Source organism: Phodopus roborovskii, unplaced genomic scaffold (genome assembly GCF_943737965.1).
Source record: "Phodopus roborovskii unplaced genomic scaffold, PHOROB, whole genome shotgun sequence".
Classification (NCBI taxonomy): domain Eukaryota; kingdom Metazoa; phylum Chordata; class Mammalia; order Rodentia; family Cricetidae; genus Phodopus; species Phodopus roborovskii.
This window is the reverse complement of record NW_026126540.1, coordinates 19,857,201-19,880,115: the sequence shown is the minus strand read 5'-3', so window position 1 is coordinate 19,880,115 and position 22,915 is coordinate 19,857,201. Positions and strand designations below refer to the sequence as shown.

The following is a 22,915-nucleotide window of genomic DNA, read 5'->3' as shown; positions in this document are numbered from 1 at the left end:
GGATGAACAGAGAAAGGGCATGGGAGAGGAGCTGCATGGTGGCACAGTGACATCATGACATGAAGCAACAACGGGAAGAAACATTTAAACGCATCTACAGGGCTATCCTATTACAGTAGTTTCACTCTCTATTGTAAAAGGTGCAGAGGTAACGCATTTTTAAATCTATTTTCTAAATTTACTGACCTTTACAGCAGTTTTCTTCATTAAAGAGATAATAATAAATATAAAGCACTTTCACAATCATATTTATAACACACACTCCGCAGCAGTCAGGGATGGTGGCACATTTCTTCAGTTCCAGTACTGAGGCGGAGGCAGGCAGATCTCTGTGAGTCCAGGGCTAGCCTGGTCTACGTAGTGAGTTCCAGGCTGGTCAGGGCTACACAGTGAGACTGTCTACTTATCTCACCCGGTCCCCCAAAAAGCTCTATGGCTTAAATTTTTGAAATTTATTTATAGGATAATTCAATTTATAGGATAAATTCAATAGGATAATGTGGCAAATAGGTCATATTTGGAGATCCAGTTTGATATAATTATCTCCATTTTCAAAGATCCCTTTGGTGGCTGGACTCTTCATCTACTCTACCAGAAAGACTTGCACACAAGGGCATGCCTTTGCGAGACAGACTACTTGAATGGCGCTTTCACCGGCTGCCTCTCCACTACTCTCCTGGTGCTTCTGATTTGGGAAGACTGGGAGTGTGTATCTCTTCTACATCTTTCACTTTTCTCTGAGCATGGCTGCCAGACCTGAGGGTGACACTAGTGAAGGCAGGAATGACATTTGGGCTACACTTAGAGCTGGGACAGCTGAACCTATACTGGGCTGCATAGGTGAAACCCTCAACATAGGAACCCAAACCCATGATTGGCTCTCAGCTAGGAACATGCTCATGGCCCACTGACATTTGACATTTACATCACAGCTGAGCCACCCCGAGAGACATTCATCTACTAGAACAGGAGAGGGCAGGGCTCTGCAGGAGATAGCTGATTGGTAAGAAGATTTCATTGCATCAGAATCGCCCAAGTCGTTGCAGTCCATGTCCCCACCATCACCACTGAAGCTGCAATCAGCAGATCTGGCACTTTCCCCAAGACTTAAGTCTTACTGGCATAAACGTACCTCTTCCACGGGGCATTGTGCTGTGTACTATTCATGAGTGCTAAGGGAGAAAAAGAAGGGGTTACAGAAGAGGAAAGGGGCAGGGATAGGGAGAGCCAGTTGCCTATGCTCTACGAGGAACTGGCAGCAAGACCACCTGCCATGTTGCTTTTTTAACCCAAGACATTATTGCTTCTGTTCTCAAGGAGCCCATTCTAAAGATCTCTTTGCAGGGAGGATCTCCAAATTCTCCCCCATTCTGCACACTTAAATGGAGAAGAAAAGTCGATGCACCATAGTTTCTGATGGTAAGAAGTAAGTTGAGAGGTTATTTGTAATGTTACCACCAATACAGAACCCTTTGAGTTTTAGTGGGATCATAAGCCTGGACAGATCCTCTTTGATCCTCCTAAATGCACAGGAAGAGAGACATATATTCAAGTCAGCAACCCGAGGAGGTCACACAGCTGTGATGGTGGGCAAGGCTGGGAGAAGTTTGTTTCTCCAAATTGTTCGGCTCCTGTGGTACTGGGTGAATTGGATGTTAGTCCTGGTCCTAAATTAGTTACAATTATCATTAAAAGATTAGAGGAAACAAATATACAGAAGGGTTTTTAGGTTACAAATGTCCTTGTTCTAGAACTACCTTATTGTTAAAAGTCACAGTAATAAAAAAACTCAGTGGCTACATTATTTTGGACAGGGGGTCAGCAGATGCATGAGATATGAACATCAAGGGTATCCAGAGTGGTGAACTCAGCAGCCTTCAAGTCTGGTAGCCTCGTCCACATCCCAGCGCCATCTTGTGAACTATTTATCTCCCTGGATTCACCTTCTCTTAAGCTGTAAAACAGGGTTAGCTCACAATCTGCTGCCAGTGTTTAGTCCTAAGTGAGACAGCTCCCAATGTATGCTATGAAAGCAGTGTCAGCTAAATTTGAATTCTACAGATATTTTTGTCTAAAAAAGCGAATGAAAGGGCCAAGAGTTGTGGTACACACCTGTAATCTCAGCAGTCGGGAGGCAAGAGAATCGCTATAAGTTCAAGGCTAGCCTGGTATACATAATGAGTTCCAGGTTAGCCTGAGCTACATAATAAAACCCCGTCTTAAAAAAAAAAAAGTAAATAAATGGCAAAAAAAGAAAAAAAAAAAAAAAGAAAAAAAGTCAGTGGAAGGTCATATAGATCCAATTAACACATATTAAAAAAAAAAAACTAAAAAAATACTTAGGGTTCATCAGAATGAATTCACAAAGACTCACCATAGACTGGGGCTAGAATCAGTACTATAGAATTTGAAAAGCTGTGGGATATTGCCTTCAAAAAGTAACGAAGGCCCTCTTCCTGTCAGGGTGATTTCGGGCTAGAAAACATACATCTTAATTGGCTACTAAGATTAAAAAACTATAAAAAGGAGGCAGTCATCCCTCATTTTGATTATATGGATTGAGAACACTGCATCTATCTGGCCTTCTTGTCTAGCCACAGAACAAACGCAGACACTTGAGCAGCTGTTACGATGAAGACGACACAGGTTTAAAAGACGGTTAGGTCATTAGAAATGAAAACCTAGCTCAGCTTCCCTTTGCTCTAGCCTCCCCCTTCTCCCCCTCCCCCTCCCCCTGCTAGTGCTGCTGTACCACCTCTTCTCTCATGCCCCAGCTGGTCCCCAGTAACTTCATCCCCTCCAGACACAAACAACCCCAAACTTCCTCATCCCCGGCTGTATACAAACAGGTTCTCTCTGCATGACTCTGCTCCCTTCTCAAACACCAGCCCCTCTCCTCTCGCTACTCCCAAACATCGTACCATTCATTGTTCAAATGTTCTACGGTCATGGCGGTCTCCACTGACTCCCAGGTATGGCGCCAGGATAGCCTGTCCTCGGTCACCACCTGCCCTCCCTCCCTTCCTTCCTTTCTTTTTTTTTTTTTTTTTTTTTTTTTTTCTGTCCTTTCTCCTGAGCTGCCCTCTCTTTAAGCCTTGCATAGTGTAAGCAAACTACATCCTGGGGGCCCTATAGGGAATTAGGTACAAAGTGGAACTCCTAACAGGGTCCTCGCATCCCAGGCAGGGAGAGGGAAGATGCCAGGCAGCGATAGCATGCTCTTCTCCTCAGCAGGCAAGGATTTACAGAGATGACCACACATGTCCGCCATTACTGTCCCCTAAAGGGAACAGCTTTGAGAGACACCAAAAGATTCTGTCTCTTGTCATCTTTTCCCTTCCAAAGTGAGTGTCAGGGACAAAGTCCAGTCCTCTGAAAGAACAGCAAGGGCTCTTAACCACTGACCTTCTCTCTACTCCTAGAGGATACATTTTTATGAACTGCCACCATATTGAGTTTTCACTGCAATTTTTCAAATCCATGTTCTTCATGACATGTGGATGCCTTAAACTCATATTACATATTAAAAGTTATGGTCCTAAAAACAGGCTATATTCTTTTTAGTGAGGTGATCTAAAATCACATCTTTTCTTTCTCTGTAAAAGGTAATCCATGTTTTGTATAATACAGAACCTTTTCAGAGCCTTTATTTATAAAATGTTAAATCCTATACCAACAGCAAATTTTAAAACATCATCCAAATGCCCCCTCCCCCCCCCCCTGCCAACAAACAGGATTTCTCTGTAGCTTTGGAGCCTGTCCTGGAACTCACGCTGTAGATCAGGCTGGCCTCAAACCCACAGAGATCCACCTGCCTCTCCCAAGTGCTGGGATTAAAGGCGTGTGCCATTGCCACCACCACCTGGTCATACCATCCAAAGAGTAAAGAACCAAAATACAAATATTTTTCTAGTGGGCATTTGGTCTCCTGGAACTGGAGTTACACACAGTTGTGAGCTGCCATGTTCTTCCAAGTTCTCTTGGAAGAGCCATTCCTCTAGCCCAGGGTTTAATATTTTTTTTTTTAACCCAGAAGACAGATATCTTATACTTTAGAAAAAGTGTTGCATGAAAAATTGCCTGTTCATAGGGACTGCATTACCAGATTTAGGTTTTTGGTTTTGGTTTTTGAGACAGGGTCTCATGTAGCTCAGGCTGGCCTCAAATTCCTTATGTGACCAAAGGTAAGTATGGACTTTGGGTCCTCTAGTTTTCACCTCCCAAGTGCTAGGACTATAGGCATGGCCACCATGCCCAGTTCCAGGTTTTGTTTTAAATCACTTGATTCTATGAGGAAAAGTAGAATTCTGAGATACTGGCTTATCATTCAATGACAGATGAAAAAACTAGCTGTCAAATGTATTATTGACTCTTAGGAGAAGGTATACTTTTGGGGGCCTTTGTAGATTCGTCTACAATCACTTGCTGGGAACCTAAACCATCATTTGTAATGACTACAGAGGAAAATACAGAGCAGAAGAAAACAGACTTACATCTCTTGATTACCGCTCTAATGGATGACAATGGTCCTTGGCTAGAAAAAGAAAGAGAGAAAATGTATTACACATTCATCAGTCATGAGGAAAATAGTTCTTCACCATGCCAGGTCATTTGGGGGTGGTGGTGTATGCATAAGCCATTAGTTTACTGGTCTCTTTGCAGAACAAAAATTAATGAAAAACTTACAATTGCCTTTTGTATTATGATGCCTTAAAATTCTTAAAATTGCTTTCCTAAACACCTACAAGTCACATCTCTCAGTGAAAATCTGGATACACCTCATAATTGGACAGTAGTATTACATGTGGCTCAAAATAACTTTCCACAGCTCCCCTACAGAGTATCAGTTTGACTTCAGGACCAACAATTTGCTTAGTAGCTGGCTTCCATTTGACTTTGTTATAGCCCCCTTTTTCAGTGTGTTTGTTCATTGGTCAAGACGCTCTAGCCACAAAATATGTGAAATTGATGTTTGTGTTGTTTTCAATCAAATCAGCTCTATTGTTTTTGGAACTATTTAAAAAAAAATACAGTTTCAGCTGGGCATTGGTGGCACATGCCTTTAGTCTCAGCACTTGGGAGGTAGAGGCAGGCAGATCTCTGTTGAGCTTGAGGTCAGCCTGGTCTACAGAGCAAGTTCCAGGACAGCCAAGGATACACAGAGGAACCATGTCTCAAAAAGAAAAGAAAAGGAAAAAAAAAGTTTCATGAGGAAAAAAAAAAAAAAAAAAAAAACCCACCAAAATAATCTTTTATAACATTCCTTGTATTTTTCCAGAATTTTCTTTGAAAATTATACTTTCTGTGGGTGGTTTGAATGAGGATGGCCTCCATGGGTTCATATATTTGAATGCTTACCTATTAGGGCATAGAACTGTTTGAGAAGGATTAGAAGGATTAGGAGGTGTGTCACTGGGGGTGGGCCCAATGATCCTATTTCTGCCTATGAATCGGGATGTGATGCTCTCAGCTACTGCTCCAGTACCATGCCTGTCTGCTTCTTAGCATGATGATCGTGGACTAATACTTTGAAACTGTAAGTGAGCCCCCATCTAAATGCTTTCTTTCATAAGAGTTGCCTTGGTCATGGTGTCTCTTCACAGCAATTAAATGACTAAGATGCTTGCTTTTAAATTTTATGTTCTTAAGTAGGTAAGTATAAACTTTGGGGGCATCGGTTCATTTAAAGGAGGGCTCTTTAAGAATAAACTTGCTATGGTCTCCCACAAAGCATGTATTAGAAGCTTAACTCCCATGGACCAGTTTTGGGAGGATCAGGCTTTAAGGGCCCTGCTGTCATCAGTAGCACAGGTGTAAATGCATTGTAGAAGAGCTGAATTTGGTTCCTGTCCACACATGTTTTCTGTCACCTTCCCTTTAATATTTCATGAACAAGAAAGACCTTTCCAGATGTCAGTTCCCCAGTTGTTGAAATCTCAGCTGCCAGAAGAACCAGGAGCTAATAAATTTCTACTCTTATAAATGACCCAGTCTGTGTCACTCTGTTATTACGGCACAAAATGAATGGAGATGATGCATTGTTCTGGAAGAAAGTCAGGTTCTAGAAGCTCTTTGATAGCAGAAAGCAAGAACTATTGCAGCAATATTGACTTTTGAAAGAGTTCTTACTAATTGCTTGAAAAGCTAGTTAATGATAAGGAAATGCTGAAGCAACTTCTTTGAGAAGCAAGTAGGTTGAGGTTTGCTGCACTACGGCTTGGTTAGCAAGATGGATCAGTAGGTCACCGAGGACCTGAGCTGGATTTCCAGAACCATATGATAGAAGATTCCCATGTCCACATGTACACTTTGGCACACATAGCTCACAACCTCCATACACGCATACCCTCACATTCTCTCTCTCACAACATATATATTCATGCACTTGCACATGTACGTACACACACTGAACTCTGTACCTTGTGGATGTCACATTTCCCCCAGACAGAATTTAGACTGAGTAGCAGCAGCCTGTTCTGCCCCGCCAGCTGTTACAGCTGAAAGTACCACTGAGAGCCAGTGTTGCCCGCAACGAAGAGCCAGGACCAATGAGGATGGAATTGAAGCCGGCGAGGCAGAATGGCAGTGACAGTGAGTGACAAAACCAGGGTTGGATGTGAGGACACGGGGCTGAGGCAGTACGAGGAAGAGAGGAATGGAGGGAATTGGTTTCTAGAAACAACAGGTTTTTGGAAGACTGAGAGCATATCCAGTATGAGGTAGAGAACACAGGAAGTCAGTCATTCTGAGGGACAAACCTTTGTATAAGTCAGGTGTTTAAGAGTTCAGGATTATCTTGTAGTCAAGACGTTTTTTGTTTATATGTATTCATTGTGTGTTCACATGTGTGTCCTACGGGGTGAGCATGTGTGAGGTGAGAGGGCAACTTTTGGAAGCCAGTCCTCTCTTTCCACTGTGTGGGTGTGGGGTCTGGCCGGAAGTACCATTCCCCATTGAGCCGCGTGGGGTTCTACCACAGAGTTATATGCTCTAATCTATAATGATATTATCTCTACCTATCTGTCTTTAGTAGGTAGTAATTTTACACAATAATGGACCATGTATGGTGGTCATACCCATAATCCCATTAATATTCAGGAGGCTAAGGCAGGAAGAGCGTGCACTGAAGGCCAGCCAGGCTATACAGTCAACTGAAAATCTGGGATTTGGAGATGGAGGTCATAAAACCACCTATACACAAAAAAGCAAAATGGCTTCTATCATGGCATTTTTATATAGGCACATAATACACTTTTATGTTCCTATTTTCTTCTTTTTCTCCCCACTCCAAATATTTCTTTCTTGACTACAGTGAAGCACATATGACCTACTACATCTCAGAAAAATACAGTTGCATGTGATTTTATAAACAGGGCTGTGGTCAGTCTGAATTGCATCTCCAATGAGGAATTGCTCATGCTTCTCTTCTGGATACGTACCCCACACCGCCTTGTATTAACGCTTGAATTAAAGCAATATATCATGTGACAGAGAAAAAGAAGTACTGTTCTGTGAGGACTCTGCTCCACAAATACAAAGGAATAATGATATTATAGTAGTCCAAATTAATGCCATAACAGTCTATGTTGGGCTAGAATATGATAAACTGTGAAAAACAGGAGAAAGTGTAGCTGCATGGAGTGAAAAAAAAATCTTATGGTTCTAAAATTTGGAGAAGCCTCATACTTCAGAGGTAGTGAATGAAGGTTTGTAAAGGGGGGGGGGCAGGGATGCAGTTGGCAGAATAATGCTTAGCAGAATTTGATTCCTAGCACGGCATACACCAGCTGTGGAGGCTCAGGCCGGTAACCCCATCACTCTAGAGGCAGAGGCAGAAGCAGAAGGAGCTTCAGGCTCAGCTACAAAATGAGTTTGTGGTCAACCTGGGCTAAATGAGACCCTGTCTTTAAAAAGGAAACAAAGAAAACGAATTGTGATCCAACTGGAGCGACTTTCAAGGAGGGGCACTGACTGCACTCAAGACAAGGCACATGCCATCCACGCGCTATCCCGGAGCTACACACTCTCATTCACGTGCTACCCCGGAGCTACATCCAGAAATGGCTTCGGATAAAATTAAAAACTGTGACACAACAAAAAAGGATTTCTAAACTGGGAGTGATGGGCACACTTATAATCCCAGCTCTTGGTGGGTGAATCTGAATCTACCCTGATTTACAGCGATTTATGGGTCAGCTTCAGCTATTTGGTAAGCTTGTGTCTCAAAACTCAAAACAAAACTAAAACACAAAGACACCTCCCCCCCAATTAAATCTCTGAAACCTATGAGGAAAAGGTATGTGAGTTTGAATTCGCTCACCTTTGGTCACCACTGGCAACTCAATTTCTAATCGTTCAAATCAATAGCACATGTATTCAGCAGCACTAACTGGATGCAGTGTGTCAAACAAAGAAGGTATCAACGTGTTGACGGGCAGGTCTGGGGGAAGGAGAAGCATTGGGTGGATATGATCAAGATATATTGCATACAAAATTTTTTTAAAAAGATATATTGTATACAGGTCTGGACTTGTAAAAGAATAAATAAAAATACTAAAAAGATCAATAGTATGCCTGATAGTGGCAGCACATGCCTTTAATCCCAGCACTTGAAAGGTAGGGGCAGGCAGATCTCTGTGAGCTTGAGGCCTGTGTGGTCTACAGAGAGAGTTCCAGGCTAGCCAGAGATGCATAGTGAGACCCTGGCAGGAAAATTAAAAAAAAAAAAAAATCAATAATACAATACCAAATTTTACCAGGGACTTTTCTATTCATCTTATTCAAAGATAAGCAAATCATATAAAGGATAGGTCCAACTATTTTCATTGAGTTATATTCATATGCTACATATTTGTGGGGAGAGACAGGCTGGTAGGATATATGATGTGTCTATGTGTTGACTGGAGACACATCAATGTCAAGAAAAGGGTACAAAATCAGCTAGAGGTCTACTTCTCTACTTCTGTGGCAGGCCATTCTATTTACTTTCTGTTCCTCTTTTGATTGTAAAATGATGACATGATGTCTGTCTTCTGGCAGGTAGCTAAGACTCAAAGGAAAACAATGGAAAATATATTAACACAGAGCTGGCATGCTTTAGACTCAAAAAAAAAAAAAAATGTTCTATTTCCTACCCTACCTTTTCGACATTGAAGTCTCTACAGCTCATAATATACATGGCTGAAATTTTCTTTTGTTTTTGAGATAGATTCTCCTGTGTTCTGGGCTGGTCTCAAACTGTGTAGTTGAGGATGACCTTGAATTTTTGATCCTCCTGCCTCTGTCTCTGGAATACTGGGATTACAGGCATGTGTCACCACACCTGGATTATATGGTGCTATGGATTGAACTCAGGACTTCAGCCATGATAAGCAAGCATTCTATACATTGTCCTACATCCCCACTGTCTTGTAGCCAGGCTGAAATTGTCAAAACTGCTAAGTCAATACCTGCTGGACTGATCTAGAGTTACCATAATCCTATCCTGAAATTCAAATATTTTGCATTCCTGTTGGAATTACTACTTTCCATTTGACAAACAGTCCGAGTCTCACAAAGCATACTTCTTGTATACCACATCCTTTATGGAGTCCAAGCAAAGGCCAAGAGAAGAAGCCACAAACTTTAGTAACACATTCTTTTAATTGTATTTTTATTTTTTATTTTTATTTTACATATCGATCCCAGTTCCCTCTGCCTCCCTCCCTCTAGCAACACATTCTTATTCCCACTGTAAAAAGTCCTCTGTCCTTTTAGGTCACCCTCCCAGGATGTGTTGTACAAAATGGCCGTGGTGATCAGTGGCTCTGTTGATTTAGTTTCATATTGCGTTAAGTCTATTAAAAAAGAAATTCTATAAAAAGTTCAAAGATCACGGAAAATGCTTTCAACTGTTATAACTATGGAACATTTAATATTGGAGCGTGCTGCCCTGTCCTTCTTAATCCTGTTCTCCCCCTACCCCCATACATGCATGTCTGAACTTCCTAATTAGACTGCCACTTTCTCAAGGAGATATAATGGCTTCTCCCCATTTGCACAGAGCAACTCAGTGAAACTGCATCATGTGCTCTCTAAACTAACGTGAACTCAATCCTATTTGCAGGCAGAAAGAAATATAATTTAACTCGTTCCACTTAGCACACAAATCCTCAGGACTAATTTTGATGCTGGTCTTGTCCTCTTGGTATCAATACCCAGTTATACCCTGTTATATGTATGTCTTGCCCAAAGTGTCTGCGTCTAAACAGGAACTGTTCCCTGCACTGGTGGCACACACCTATAATCCTAGCCCTGAGGAGATAGATGTAGGAGGATGGTGGGTTCAAGGCCAGTCTAGATTACAAAATGAGATCTTGGTTCAAATACTCAATAACCTGGGGATGTAGCTCAGTGGCAGCACTCTAGTCCCAGGGATCCAATGTCCTCTTCTGGCCCCTGTGGGCATTGCATACACATGGTATACAGATATGCACACAGAACACCCATACATATTTTTAAAAGGCAAACAAAATTTTAAAAAATGATGCGAGGGGCTGGGGAGATTGCTCCAAGGCTAAAGCACTCACCGATTAAGCAGCCAGCATAGGTCAGAGATCAGACCCCCAGAACCTATGTAAATGCCTGGTGCTTGTGGCAGCCCACCTGTAATTCCAGAGCACCGAAGGCAGAGATGGGACCCCATCTCTTGGGGTTCAGTTGAGAGACCCTGCCTCAGTGAATGAGGTAGACACTTACTGAGGAGACTTCCAGGACTCAACACTGGGTTTCCACATGCAGACCCACTCATGTGCAAGTATATCCCTTACCCCATGCTCCCACACATGTGTGAACACACATTTAACACTCCTATACACACCACACATATGTGTGAAAAAAGGATATAGGAGGAGAGAGTAAGAAGGGTGAGAGGAAGAGAGAAATGTATTCCACCTACAAGCCCCCAGCTTTTCTTTCTGGTCAGGCCAGTATATTTGACCTTCCTTTTGACATTGCTTCTCAGTCATTTTGAAGCATTCAGTATTAGAATCTAGAAGATAGAAATTCCTAGCATAGATCTCTAATGCCTACTGATGCTATGGAAGAAAAAAAAATCAGTAACAAAATCTGAAGTTTCAGAAACAGCTGACATTTGGAATTGGGCTAGCAACAAAATACATTACACAAGGGCTTGTGTGTGCATGTGAGCTTCAAGGAGGGGCCTTAGCTCAGCAAAAATACTGTTCAGACAAGACTAGAGTCACCTCAACTAATGAGTACAATTTTCTCCTATCCCCTCCCAAAAACCTTACAACTAACACAAAGTCATTCAAAGATCAGTGGGTTTAACAGAAAATAGCAGGGAAAGAAAACAGGTGAGAAACAGGATTTTCTATTTCTCCATTCTTTATGAAAGTAAAATAAAATTGCCAAGAGGAATGGAGGTCTTGTTGTTTCCCCCCCTTAAAGCTAAGACAAATACATATTTTAAGCATTTGAAATTGATCAAAATATTAATTGATACTTTGGAAAACTAAGGAAGAAATTGGGTTAGTTTGAAATGAGCTTTGTGTGACACGAGGCAGATATGTTTTCTTATAATTTAATGGCAATAAAACACGTAAGTAAAGTTATTAGAAGATACTATAATAAGGCAGGTATGGTGGCACAAAATCACAGTACTCCAGGAGGGCCACTGTTCAGGCCAGCCTCAGCTATATAGGGAGATGTCTCAAAATACCGCTCCCTCCATACAAAAGGACTACAATAGTTCCCACACCAAAAATAACTCCTAAAAATATCTGTTATGTGGCTGGACAGATGGCTCAGCGACTGCTCTTGCAGAGGACCCAAATTTACTTCCCAGGACCCACATGACAGCTCAGCTCACAACTGTCTGTAATTTTGATGCCTTTATCTGACCTCCAAAGGTATTCATGTCCATGATACACACACATACATGCATGTGCTCATACATAGAAAAAATAGATCTTAAAAATTAAAACTCTTTTATTTATTAATTGATTTTTGAGATAAGGTCTTGCTATCTTGCCCAACTGGTTTAGAACCAAGCAATCCTCCTGGCTCTGCCCTCTTGAATAGATAAGACTATAGGTGTGTGCACATTATGTTGAGCTTTAAAAACATCCTCACTACTCACTTCTTAGCTTTTTCTCAATGTTCTCTGACATGGTTGCACTCAGACAGAAACAGCTGTAAATCTTGGGAAAGTTATGGTCTTGGTTTCAGCAGGGTACCAGTCTGGAACAGAATGTGCAGGGTTACCGTAGCAGGTGTGGGTGTGTAGAAAGACACAGTACTGTCATTCTATCAATATGAGGAATAAAACAAAGATTGATGTTGAATAATTATAGGTAGTTTGTTACTCAACAGTGCATCTTTGTTGTTATTCACACTACTGTAGGATCCACCTTATTACTGAGCATGTATTATTCTTCGCTCAAAGGTCAACCTTACTTTTGAAGTACTTTTTAAAAGATTAGTTTATTTTTAATTGTGTGTGTATGTGTGAGAGAGAGATAGCAAGAGAGAGCACTCGCATGCACACGCAAAACAGAGAGAGAGAGCGAAAGCATCGAGGGCAGGTACCTGCACGGCTTCAGATTTCTCTGGAGCTGGACTCAAGCACCTGTTACTTGCCCAACCTGACTTGGGTGCTATAAGCCAAACTTGTTTTCTGAAAGAGTAGTTTGCTCTTAACCACCATGCAATCTCTCCAGCCCCAAACTTAACAACAACAACAAAAGAATTTCTTCTTGTTGTAGGTGTATGAATGCATTATATATACCGTGTGCCATCCTGGTGCCTTCAGAGGCTAGAAGACATCAGATCCTTTGGAACAGGAGTTACAGGCCATTTAAAACCACCATGCAGGTGCTGGGAACTAAACCCTGATCCTCTGCAAGAGCAGGGGTTGCTCTCAACCACTGAGCCATCTCTCCAACTTCCAAAACAAAACTGTCATTCACACCCCTGCACTCAGGTCCACTTCAGCTGACTTCTCTTATTGGTAATTTATAAGCAGGAAGGACTGTGACCAGACAGTTATAGTGATGTTGCCATCCATTACAGGTTCAGTTTAATAACAGACTCTGTGCACACATGCCTGTGCTGGACTACCTGGGTCAGTTAAGGGATAGCTTTGGGTGCTGAAAGCAAGGTGAATGTAACTACTCATGTCTGTTTAGCCTTGCTCCTAGGAATCTGTCATTTAGTTTCTTCTTGTATTAGGAGAGGATGATGTACCTTCTTATTTTTTGACTCTGACAATACCCTCTCCTTGTCTGAAGTGGCACATGATTAGTTCTATATTTGATAATTATTTTGTAAAGATCCCTATCTCCTGGTCAGTATTAAAATCCTGGGTTTGGTTTGTTTAATTGCCTGTTTACTTCTTTCTTCCACACTAATAAACTTTTTTGAAGGTAGGGGCTTACTTTTACATTTGTCCCCAGCATCTAGGAAAAACTGGAATCTTGCAAATGCTCTCCAGAAATATTAATTATACAACTGCTGAGAAAGACAATTCTAAAGTGTTGGGGCTGAAGAGATGACTCAGTGGCTAAGAACACTGGCTGCCCTTCCACAGGACCTGAGTTCAGTTCCCAGCACAGAGAGTGAGTGGTTCACAACTGGCTGTAACTACAGTTTCAGAGAGATCTATCTGATGGCCTCTTCTGGCCTCCAAGGACATTGCACACATGTGGTCCACAGACATACATGCAGGCAAAACAATACACACAAAACAAAAATAAGTACGTCTTAAGAACGATAAGTCTGCATGTTGATTTAATGTGATTGCTAACTCTGTTTCATTTTCATGCCATAGCAGTAGTGGTTCAGGAAACAGATCATTTTCTTTTTGTAAACAGTTCTGACATTGCATTCAGGCCCTGAGCCATTTTATTATTCAACTTTGGATCCAGGGGAGTTTCTCTCCTATAATGGTAAATAAATTTGACCTCAGGCTGCTAATTTCACAAAGTGATTGATTAGGTGATGGCTTAAATATAATGCTCATTATTCAAAGGTGTTGAAATTGACATGAGCCAATTGATTTATTTTGTTTTGCTTTTTTTGCCACCACAAGTTATTTTAAAATAATTCACAGAGTTGACAAGATGGCTCAATGGATGAAAGTACTTAATCTGAAGCTTTGTGACTGGGTTTGGTCCCCAGAACCCACATAAGGCTCAGAGGAGAGAACAGATTCCACAAAGCTGTCCTCTGGCTGCCACACACATGCCTTGGCATGGGTATACACACATGCATACATAAGAGCCCATTACAAACACACACAGTAATAAATAAAGCAACTTACAAATTACACAGAACATTATGTTCATTCGTATAAGGCTCAAAAACTTCGTGACATGGGTAGTCCTAGATTATTATAATTATATAACCATGAAGACAACTCTGGCTAGCATTTGTGGCACTGACAGTTTTGTCTGCTGTTGTACACCGAACAAGCAGTTTTAGTTTATATTTATGAGACGTTCTTGTTTGTATTTAGTGCCCAGGCTCTCACTCGTCAGTGGCATTAACAGCACGGTTGCTGACTCAGACAATAATCTCCAAATGTAAGAAGAATGTTTCACTCATCTTCTCGTGTGTTTTTCCTAGCACTTTCCTCTGTCAGTGCTGAGATCAAACCAGGCTTTGGGTACGGCACGCACAGCCTCTACCACTGAACCGCACCCCCCAGCTCTTCCTAATGCTTTTGATGTGCTTGCAAGTTAAGTCTGATCACTAACATTCCTCCGTCACTTTATGTGTGGATAGTGAGTGAAATGATAAATCAGGCCTGGTCAGCTGGTTTTTCTGGTGTAAATATTACCTGTTCCTCGCTGCAGTGGGCCACCACTCAGAAGAGGTACCCAATGAACATCTACCAAGCAAAACTAAAGCGGCAGGAGATGGTGTTCTAATATTACATTAATTTTTGACTTATTTAAGTACAAGTGAAAGCCAGATATGGTACTTGACGCCTATAATCTCAACATTTGAGAGGCTGAGGCAAGAGGATTGCCTTGATTTCAAAATCAGCCTGGCTACACAGTGAGTTTCGGGCCAGTGTGGGCTAATGAATGAAACTGTCCAAAATAAAATAACAAACAAAACTGAACTAACAAAAAGCCAGGAGATCAAAAGAAATTGTGATTTAATATAACTTAATGTTTAATATTGCCAGTGTCTGAAAGCAAACTGATTTGTCAGGTCTCATAAGCTAGTTGGATTTGGCCCCAGTACACCATTAGACAAGTGTGTGTGTGTGTGTGTGTGTGTGTGTGTGTGTGTGTGTGTGTGTGTGTGTGTGATCAATTCATCCAGGCTGCTTCAAAAACAATACCACACATTTATAAGCTTATTATAATCAACAGGGACTTTTTTCTCTCCCAGATCTCGAGGCTGGAAAGATCATGACCACGATGGCAACAAGTAAAGTGGACTAGATGAGGACCTGCTTTATGGCTCATAGAGGCCGCCTCTTCCTTGTCCTTACTTAGCAAAGAGACAAGGGTCTGCTGAGGAACTCTGTAGAAAGGCTCTGCCCTCCTAACCTAATTACAGCTTAAAGGTCCCACCGTGTGGGGCTGAGAGGACAGCTAGCTTGTCAATGGGGAAAGGGCTTGCCATGCAAGCATGAGGACCTGAGTTAGGACCCATAGAAAAGCAGGGTGTGTAGGCTGCCTCTGTAATCCTAGCTTCCCCTTGGGAAGACGGAAGATGGAGACGGGACAATCTGCCATAAGGTATAGAGCAACAACAAAGAAAAGACACTCAAACAATGTAGAAAGTGAGGACAACACCCAAGTTGTCCTCTGATCTCACACGCACGCGCTCACACACGCGCTCACACACGCGCTCACACACGCGCTCACACACGTGCTCACACACACACACACACACACGAGATAGATATAATAAATAATGAAAAACTTAAAATAGAAAACAAAGAACGATCATCTTGGAGGTTAAGGTTTCAGCCTAATAAAGGTTGGTGAGCCAATGCAGTGAGCCAGATGCAATGAGGCTGCTGCAGTGAGTGGATGCAGTGAGCCTTCACAGTGAGCAAATGCAGTGCAGTTCACCCGATTTTGCTCCCTCTCCCCCTTTTCTCTTCCTCCTCTTCTAGAGGGGACAACACAGTGTCATCTGACATGGTTGCACTCAGGAGCAGCTGTAAATCTTGTGAAAATTATGGCCTTGGTTTCAACAGGGTACCTGTCTGGGACAGAAAGTGTAGTGTTGCCATAGTAGCTGTGAATGTTTGGAAAGACACTTATACTGTCATTCCATCAGCAACAGGAATAAAACATAAGCCACTATTGAATGTCTTCTTACCAAATATTCGGTGGCATCTAAGCCAGGATAAAATAGGCTGAGTCACAGGTTAAGAAAAATAACAAAGCAATAGATACAAAACCACAAAAACTTATCAATGTAATTTTATATAATAGAGACCATTGTTTTACTAATAAAATGCATTTTGAAAATGAATTAAACCATATCCGTGAAGAGTAGAAATTTCTTGAGAAAGTTCCTCTCACTGGTAGCTTTGACCAACAATGTAAATGAAACATGAAAACAGGGAGTTCCTTGTAACAACACAAGGGTCTGTTCTCCTTTGGGATTTGCAACAGGAACTCTAACAATGTGGAGTCACAAAACTTTTATGCAAATGTCTAGAAATGTCTCTTTTACATAAGCAAGGCTATTGGGACTCTCACCAGCTAATTTCCATCCCTTGCAAAGCCACTGGAAAACCAAGAACACATCTAGTTGCTAAAGGACATTAGAGTCCTTTAAAATGATGACTACTGCTAGCTATATCAAATGACCCCAGAGGCAGAGTACATTCCTAGACTCAGGCAGCCAGAGAAAAGCAAGCTTTAGAGTAAGGAAATCTTCATTCCAGGAAAGTGCCTCAAGACTGCAGATAGTAAGATGGTCTCCAAACAAGCAGTCCTATGTAGTCAGGTTATTTAAATGCACCCCATAGATTGAGCATGGTGGCACATGGGAAATAGGGGCAGGAGAACCAGATGTCCCAGGTTATCCTTGACTACACAGCCAAGTCAAGGCCAAGTCAAGTCAGGGCTAGAGACCTTGTCTTAAAGAAAAGATTGATTATTTCTGAGGTTTTTGAAAAGATAAAACACGTCAGGGAATATTGTGAGGCGATAATGAGTATCTGGAAATGCATAGATCTGGCTATATTTTGTTTTAAGAAACCCTACATGAAAAATATTTTTAGCCTTTGTTGGTTTAAGAAAAACAAAACAACAAAGTTGCCTATTGCTCACTGAGGCACAGGTTGGCTGCCAGTGTCCATAAGTCAATGCATCTTCCTCCTCATAATGTAGGAGGTGGCAGGAGCTTGGTTTGTCTGTTAAACACTTTAAAGCCCTATTCGCCTCTGTTTTCCTAATGTATTCATGGCATCCAAATCCATTTTAGAGTGAAAACTACTGTCTGGGATGGTTTTAAAGCTAGAATAAGTATGTGGGGAATGCAGCTTTTACTTCTAAGTTGTAATACTGCTGCTGCTGTTACCTCTTTTAATGGAATCATATTATTGTTTGAGGCTGAAACAACCTAAAACATTTTTTAAGCTCTATAGAAATGAGGAGTTTTATTATGAGCATGCAAATTTTATCTCTAGAATTTTCACAAACAGAAAACACAGATGAACACGGTTCAGTGCTGGTGGGAACCAGCCTTTCCACCTCCCCTCCTCTGTTCTCACTGTTACTGCTATCATCATTTGTGCACACACATCCCAGCAATCCCGAATCTAAAGAATCTAAAGCCCAGAATGAAGTCAACTTTAAAACTCTGGGTCTTCTAGCTTGAATTGTCAAGAGTAAGGCTTGATTAGCAAATTCTGCAGATCAGAGACCCACCAAGTATGGAAGCCTGGCTCCAGGTGCCTGTGCTTTTGCTGGGCTGGGGATGCAGGAGGCAGTTCTCAGAGAAGCAGGCATAGCACCAGGTACCCTGCAATTGCCATCACTGCATGGGGTTAAGATTTTGTAGCACTGTTAGCACCACATTGCTCAAAACCATGGAAACAATACCCTGAGCACAGGCTGGAGAACCCGCATGGGGATGGTTCCGGCTATTCCTAAGAGCCCTGAATCCTCAAACCACCAGGAAGCATCCTGACAACATCTAAAAGACTTTAGTTTGGTTTATTCCCAAAGGGGTGTAATCAGTTTCCCAAGCAGTGTTCTTGCTTATAGGCAAATCAGCCCTGATAAAAGCAGAAAAACAAATCTGTAACTTTCCTTCAAGCAGCCTAAGAAAGTACCTTATCATGACATCAAAACCCACAGTTCTTGACAACCCCAGGCACCTCCAGCCCAGATAAAGCGAGTAACCATGTGCCTAGGAAGACTGCAGGGTAGCCTGGATGCGGCACATGCTCTGAGCCTGGCTCTTCTTCCTGGGTAGAATCTTATCATGATCAGACACCTGTCTCAAAATGACAGCTCTTCAGGACCACGATCAATGGTAACTGTGTGGTTATTTATAAAAAAAAAAAAAAAAAAAAAAAAAAAAAGCAAATATTAAAATATCAAGACTTTCTGGGTTAGAGAGGAGTAAAGAGTCCTGACCTTGAAGGTCTTAGTCTGTTTATCCAATAAATATCCAAAGAGACAAGGGTCAATTATTGGGGAACAGTCCTCATATTTACACATTCCTCTGAAGGCATTATATAAGTGTTAGAAAGGGTTAATACTGGGAGGTTGGCCTTAAATAAATTGGGAGGTGGGGCTGATTCGGTCAGCTGGAAAGCAGAGCTGAGGCTTCTATGATGGAGACATCTCTCTATGGGCAGCATGGGGTAGCTGCTTCAGTGTGTGGGGCAGTGCCAACCTGTTTCCTTAAGGCCTGCTCTATGGCTCTCAACTCGCTTAGTCAGCTCCCACAATACTGGGAGTGAGTCTGCAATCTCTCTCACTTTAACAAAACTTTTATTCTATTATTAATTCTATATATGTATGTGGTTCTGCATGTGGATGTGTGAACTAGAGTGCTGATGGTCTCAGAGGCCAGAGACATTGGATATGCGGTTACCTGTGAGCCACCCACTGGGAATTGAGCTCTGGTCCTCTGCAATGCTGAGTCATCTAATTGCTGAGTCATCTCTTCAGCTTCCCAATATATCTATTAATATAGGAATCGTTACCACCACTTCTGCTTTTCTGACAGATACAGCTACTAAAGAAGCAACACAAACCTAAGAGAGCTACTATGATTAGCCCTATTTGCAGAAGAAGAACCTGAAGTAAAGAAGGACGAAAACATGCCCCAGGGAACCCAGCTCCCAAATGATGAAGCCAGGGCTTAAATTCAGGCATCCAGAACCTCGGTGCTTCATGCCCATTCTACAGTCCCTTGGAATGTTTCGGCCAATATGGGAGCCCTACACAGCTGCAATGGGGCTTTAAAAGTTCATCTCAGAACATCCTAAAAGTTTCTTCAATTTCAACATACATGGTCTTTTCTCAAATAAAGGCTAGAAAGTGTTGATTAGGAGTCTGAATTAAAATGTACAGGAATACATAACAGAAATGGGTATGAGTATTCTAATACAAAATGTGAGTTAAAGTGAAAGATACAATGTGTGTGTGTGTGTGTGTGAGGGAGGGAGGGAGAGAGAGAGAGAGAGAATCCACAGCTTTGCAAAGTGCTATGTAAGTGCATTACCACAGAGCTACACCCTCACAAAAACCAATATTTTTGTTATTTTCTTCTGCTACACCCATAAATAATGCAGGGCAAGAAAGAGCTTTAAAAAAGGTGTTGTAGAGTAAGTGAGCATGCAGACTTCCAGCAAGCCATTGGGCAGTACCGACAATCCATGACTAAAATCATGTCTCAAACAAGGTAGAAAGCAGGACAAACCTTGAAGGTTGTCCTCTGATTTCTACCTGGACACATACTCACATACAAATGTAGACACACACATACATACACACTCACATACAAATGTAAACACACACACTCACGTACACACACCCTCTTACCTACTGAATATCACTGCTTAGCCTTATCTAAAAATTTTAAGTCAAATAATTAAATCAAAAATCATCTGTACACAGGAAGTCCCACACTATTTATTTGCATTTTTCTCTATTAATTTCACTATGAGGAATTTATCATGAGATAATCAGTGGCAGCTGATAAAACAAAAACACAGGACTATTAACAGCACTATTTTACTCACAGTGAGAAGCTGGGCAGCACTCAGGAGGCAGAGGCAACACAGTTTGAGGCTTCATAGTGGAGCCTTTTGGAAAGAAGAAAGGACAGGGAAGGAGGGAGGGAAGGAATGGAAAGAACTGAACACCAGGTGACAGGAAGATAGTTAAAGTTCAATACACTATCCCTGTAAGATGGAATACTAAAGTACATGCTATGGGAAAAGGCTTCTATTTATTTATTATTGTTTTGTGAAGAACTATAACAATAAGTATATAACAAGCATTTGTAGCCAAATGCCAAGCCATCAACACACTGACATTAGTTACTTTTGAACTGTTGGCAATATGCTTTCTTTCTTGAAGTTTTTAACTAGACTTTCTACAATAAACATTTTTTTATTTTTATAAAAAATTTTAAGCATAATTTTAAGAATATTGATTGAAATGGGAAAATTTTCATGAACTAATGAAATAAAAGCAATAATTTTAAAATAGCATATTCATGAACATCTTTTCATATTAAAGTCAGGATCTATTTGAAAAGATAAAATCAGAAAAATTACATTAAAATGTAATAATGATTAACCATGGAGAGGCATGATTAGATGATTCTCCTTTCTTCCATTTACTTCTCTTTTCAAAAATTCCTATCATGAATATATTCTGCTTCATAATTAGAATAAACACATGCAATTCCACAAGAGCCATGGTGTTAAAGACAGAACTCCCCAGATGGTAAAACTGTGATGAACTCAGTTCAGCCTCTAAGGTCTCCAGATCTTCTCTTCAGGATCCACTGGCAGACTAGTGGGCAATGCCTGGGGTGGGGTGGGGTGGTAAGCATTAGGTCCCGCCTGTCGGTGTGCACTGCATCCCTGGCCTGCCTGTAGGATGTGAGTGCCAAGGAAAGCTTTATCTTGAGGAAACAGGTGTGCTCGAAGGAATGTTTGTCCTTTAGACACTGCTCCTTTGCGCTTATGAGACAACTGGCACTCCCCCTCTGTCCTTTCCTTTTCCTAATGATCAAAGGGAAGGTACTAATTCCCACCCCTCCTGTCCCAAAGGAGGGAGGGGCAAGACAAGCCTTCTCCAGACCCTTATCTTGCTTTCAGTGCAGTTACAAGGGGTGTGCCCTGGGATGATCCCTGCATGGCCACAGAGCTGGGCCATCTACCACATGAGCTAGAGCAGAGGCAGCAAAAATGTTGCGGGGGGGCTGATGCAAAAGCTCTGGTGTGCTATGTAGAGAATTCTATTAGCAACCAGAATGCTCCCTCCATTCCTGGGCCCAGTCAGCTCCATGCCTGGGAGCAGTGAGCTCCATGCCTGAGAGCAAGGAGCTCCATTCCCTGGGCCCAGTGAGCTCCATTCCTGGGTGCAGTGAGCTCTATTCCTAGGCCCAGTGAGCTCCATGCCTGGGTGCAGTGAATTTCTGGGCCCAGGGAGTTCCAGTCCTGATTTCTGGACTAACTTACTCAGTTTTAGCTACAAGCTAAGGAAATCTTGGCTCCTGAGCTGCAGCTGTTGACTGTCAATGAGACAGAGGCCTGAAGTCCAGGCCAACTGAATGTTTTTGTTTTTTAACCAAGCCTGTCTAGACTGAGATTCTTTTAGGAATTAGTTTTCTTTTGTAGTTTATGGTCCCAGCAGATATACTTGAAAAAGGTGGTCTGTGCTCTGCCAGTATAAGGGGCATATTTAAATAAAATTTAAAGCCCCGTTTTACAAGGGTTTTTATTGGTTAGGAGAAACCATAACCTAAGAACAGACTGAGCCACAAAACTGTACACCATGCTCACTCAACCAAAGTCTCTGTGGTATTGGCTTTGCAGAGCTGTAGATAAATTATAGCACTTCTAAATTATAGTGCAGAAAGGTGAAGAACGAATCTAAAATACAACCCAAGGAAAGAAGAGGAAGAATTAAAGGGTCAGGAGTTCTATGTGTTCCCTGACTGCTGAAAAATGGTGGCCATACAGGCCTGTCTCGAGAGAACATAAATACAAGCCAGCTGGTCCAAAGCTAGCTGCCTGCTGATAAATTTGCAATTTCAGGAAAGCTCCCTAGTAAGTTTGATGGCAGTAGTAGGTCAGCTGATAAAACTTTTCAATTATCCAAAAGACACAATATAAACATTTCATTTTCATTCCCATCACACCACAGGGAAATGCTAAAGTCCCATTTCTTAAAACTACAATAAAACAGCACAGTTCATATTGTCACATCTCCCTCTGCAAAAGAGTTTTTTTTTTCTTTCACAAAACCCACATGCACTTTAATTTTTCACTTTGTTTCAAACTTCAGTAATCCTAGAGCAAAAGTAATGTTTCTGTTATAGCTCACAAAACATCATGCCAAGAAGTAATTACACACAAGCCATAGGTTATAGAGGTACAGAAATCAAAACATATGGGCAGGGAAATGCTACAGAATTACAGTAGTTAAATGGAGTCCAGGAGAACATGATGTTTTAGTAGACACACTTAGAAGGAGAAAAGCAAAAAACAAAGTAAATCTTTTATTCAGACATTCTATTTAAAACCATAATGAGATGATAACGATGAGCCAAAGTGAAATCTCAACATCAGCAATGGGTACCAATGCCTAGAACCAAGATCAACAATGGATATCAACATTGAAATCCATGATCAACAACAGACATTAATGCTGAGAAACCCAATCAATGGCAGGTATCAATA

General features: G+C 41.5%; 2 protein-coding genes across 5 annotated transcripts in view; one reads left to right on the top strand and one right to left on the bottom strand.

Annotated features, from left to right (window-relative positions):
* The window catches only part of Kirrel1 (kirre like nephrin family adhesion molecule 1), a 1,148,154-nt gene that overhangs the window by 1,042,882 nt on the left and 82,357 nt on the right, over positions 1 to 22,915 (top strand). The window lies entirely within an intron of this gene.
* Positions 1 to 22,915, bottom strand: part of Sh3d19 (SH3 domain containing 19) — a 144,686-nt gene that overhangs the window by 46,767 nt on the left and 75,004 nt on the right. The window contains exon 3 of the mRNA XM_051199379.1: positions 4,494 to 4,534. Coding sequence (XP_051055336.1) covers positions 4,494 to 4,534 — 41 coding nt within the window. The remainder of the gene's footprint in view (positions 1 to 4,493; positions 4,535 to 22,915) is intronic.